The following is a 2024-nucleotide window of genomic DNA, read 5'->3' on the forward strand; positions in this document are numbered from 1 at the left end:
AGGAGGGAACAGCCGCTGGGCTGCCCCGGGGACGGGTTCTGTCCCGGGGAGAGACACCCCGGGGGTGGCTGGTCATTCCAGCAGTGTCCCTGGCAGCAGGTGCGGCAGGAGAGCGGAGACGCGTCCCCAGGTGCTCCCACAGAGTGCTGCTTTCAGCCCAGCCACACAGAAAGCGACACTTCGGGGGTGACAGCTCCAGGCCGCGATGGTGAACAGAGAGGTTGTGAACGGAGAGGTGGCACCCGAACAGCTCCATTGGCAGGACGGGCTGCAGAGAGACCTGTGAGGAGTTTCTCCGTCCCTGGGCTTGCAGTTCTCAAGGCAACAGGCAGGGAGACGTCCCGCCAGAGCCCTCCTGCCGAGGTGGGAGACCAGCGCTGCCCTTCTGAAGGAGGCAAAGCTGCAACTGCACCGCTGGCAGCTGCTTTCAGCTCATAAATAACTGCAATCACCGTGAAACTTTCTGGTTACAACTGGCCCCAGATGAACAAAACTGCAGAACAAATCACCAGCTACGAAAAAAAAACAACCAAACCCAAAGCAAAGCAATTCAAAAACCAACGCCTCTATTTAGAAGACAGTAATACATTTAAAAAATAGGTTTCACTCTCTAGATCCAATGGAAACACTTCTCAAGGAGAATATCCTTTTAATTGGGGAAAAAAAAGTAGTTTTGTGATTTTTATAACAAGTTTCTGCTTGACAAGTAAAAAAAGTGTTACGACTTCTCATGGCCCCGTTCACCCCATTACATGGAGGTTGTGCTTCTAACTCACACAGGCACAGCCAAGCCTGGATTCACACTGAACCATTTTGTACCCTCCACCACCAAGAACAACACTGGGTTGTGTTTTGTTTTTTAAACTGAAGAAAAACCCCCAAACCTTAAGGACAAATGCACTGCTAACATGCAATGGGGATGCTGTGCAGAGTTAGAACAGTTAAGATGTCTGTAAGGAAAAGCATTTCAAATTGTGGACTTCTTTTTACCTCGTAACTACAGATGCTTAAAGTTTCACTCAGGGTTTTGGGTTAGTTGTACCAATCAGTGCTGTGAAAGGACCAAGGGCATCACTAAGGAGCAGTCAGTGCACGCTGGTAAGAAGTAGAGGGCAATGCTGGGCAGATAAGCCAACACTAGGCCTACAGCAAAGCTTCCCATTGTTCCTGGGCCATACAGGAGCCTGCTGTGCTTCCAGAAGGTGCTTCACAGCCCACACTCCTGAAGGCCACTTCCAAATCTGACCTGTTGTCCTTCCTGCAGGGAATCAGGCCTCTTCCTTGCTGCTGCTATCGTGGTTATGAACATCTAGGGCTGCCAGTGCAGGTGCAAAGAGAGTGCAAGGTTGGAAAAAGCAGCATCTCAAGCAGCTTTAAACTGTAGTTTTGAAGTTGTAACTTAGCTGGTAAGTGGTGACAGTGCAGATTCTCTTCCATCTCTACACCACCAAAAGTTACACTTGGCACGATTGTTTCTCCACAGTGGACAACGCTGGGTAGTGGTAGTTGGTATTAGGTCAGCTCTACTAGGTTGTTCTCCAAGCTCACATGTTAAAGAAAATCTACTAAGATGTCCTGATGAGTGGGGATCTTTCATCTTCAGTACCCTGAAAGAAATCACAACACCCCCAAGTTACATGAGGCACAGCAGGGAAGCTGGGTTGACCAGACCCCAAACAGGAAAGGAAAAAGCTACTGGCTCCTACTCCCAAGTACAATTTTCTGTCAGAGAACCAGCACTGCACTAAAATAGTGCCAGAGGGTGGATGGCAGCGTGGGCAGTGACCTCAGGCTCACTGTGGGACCTTACAGGTGATGGAAGGCCACAACCCCCTTGGTTGGGAGGGGGATCACATGGGGAACAATAACTGCTGAACTGCTTGTGTCTGCAGGAAAAGAAACAAAAGCCATGCAGAGAAAACATGGAATGCAGGTGACCCTTTGTCATTTGAATCCCTGTGCAGTGTTGAGGAGGATCCAGGAGAGCTGGTATGAAGCTGTACATGTAGGGTGGGGCAGGAATG

At 49.6% G+C, this 2024-nt stretch overlaps 1 protein-coding gene across 1 annotated transcript in view; it reads right to left on the minus strand.

Annotated features, from left to right (window-relative positions):
* Positions 1-1565: 1565 nt before the first annotated feature.
* SCARB2 (scavenger receptor class B, member 2) overlaps positions 1566-2024 on the minus strand; it is a 44649-nt gene continuing 44190 nt past the window's right edge. The window contains exon 12 of the mRNA XM_010008534.1: positions 1566-1607. Within this exon, the coding sequence (XP_010006836.1) occupies positions 1566-1607 (42 nt within the window). The remainder of the gene's footprint in view (positions 1608-2024) is intronic.

The sequence above is a fragment of the Chaetura pelagica genome, unplaced genomic scaffold (assembly GCF_000747805.2).
Source record: "Chaetura pelagica isolate M959 unplaced genomic scaffold, ChaPel_1.0 scaffold272, whole genome shotgun sequence".
NCBI lineage: Eukaryota > Metazoa > Chordata > Aves > Apodiformes > Apodidae > Chaetura > Chaetura pelagica.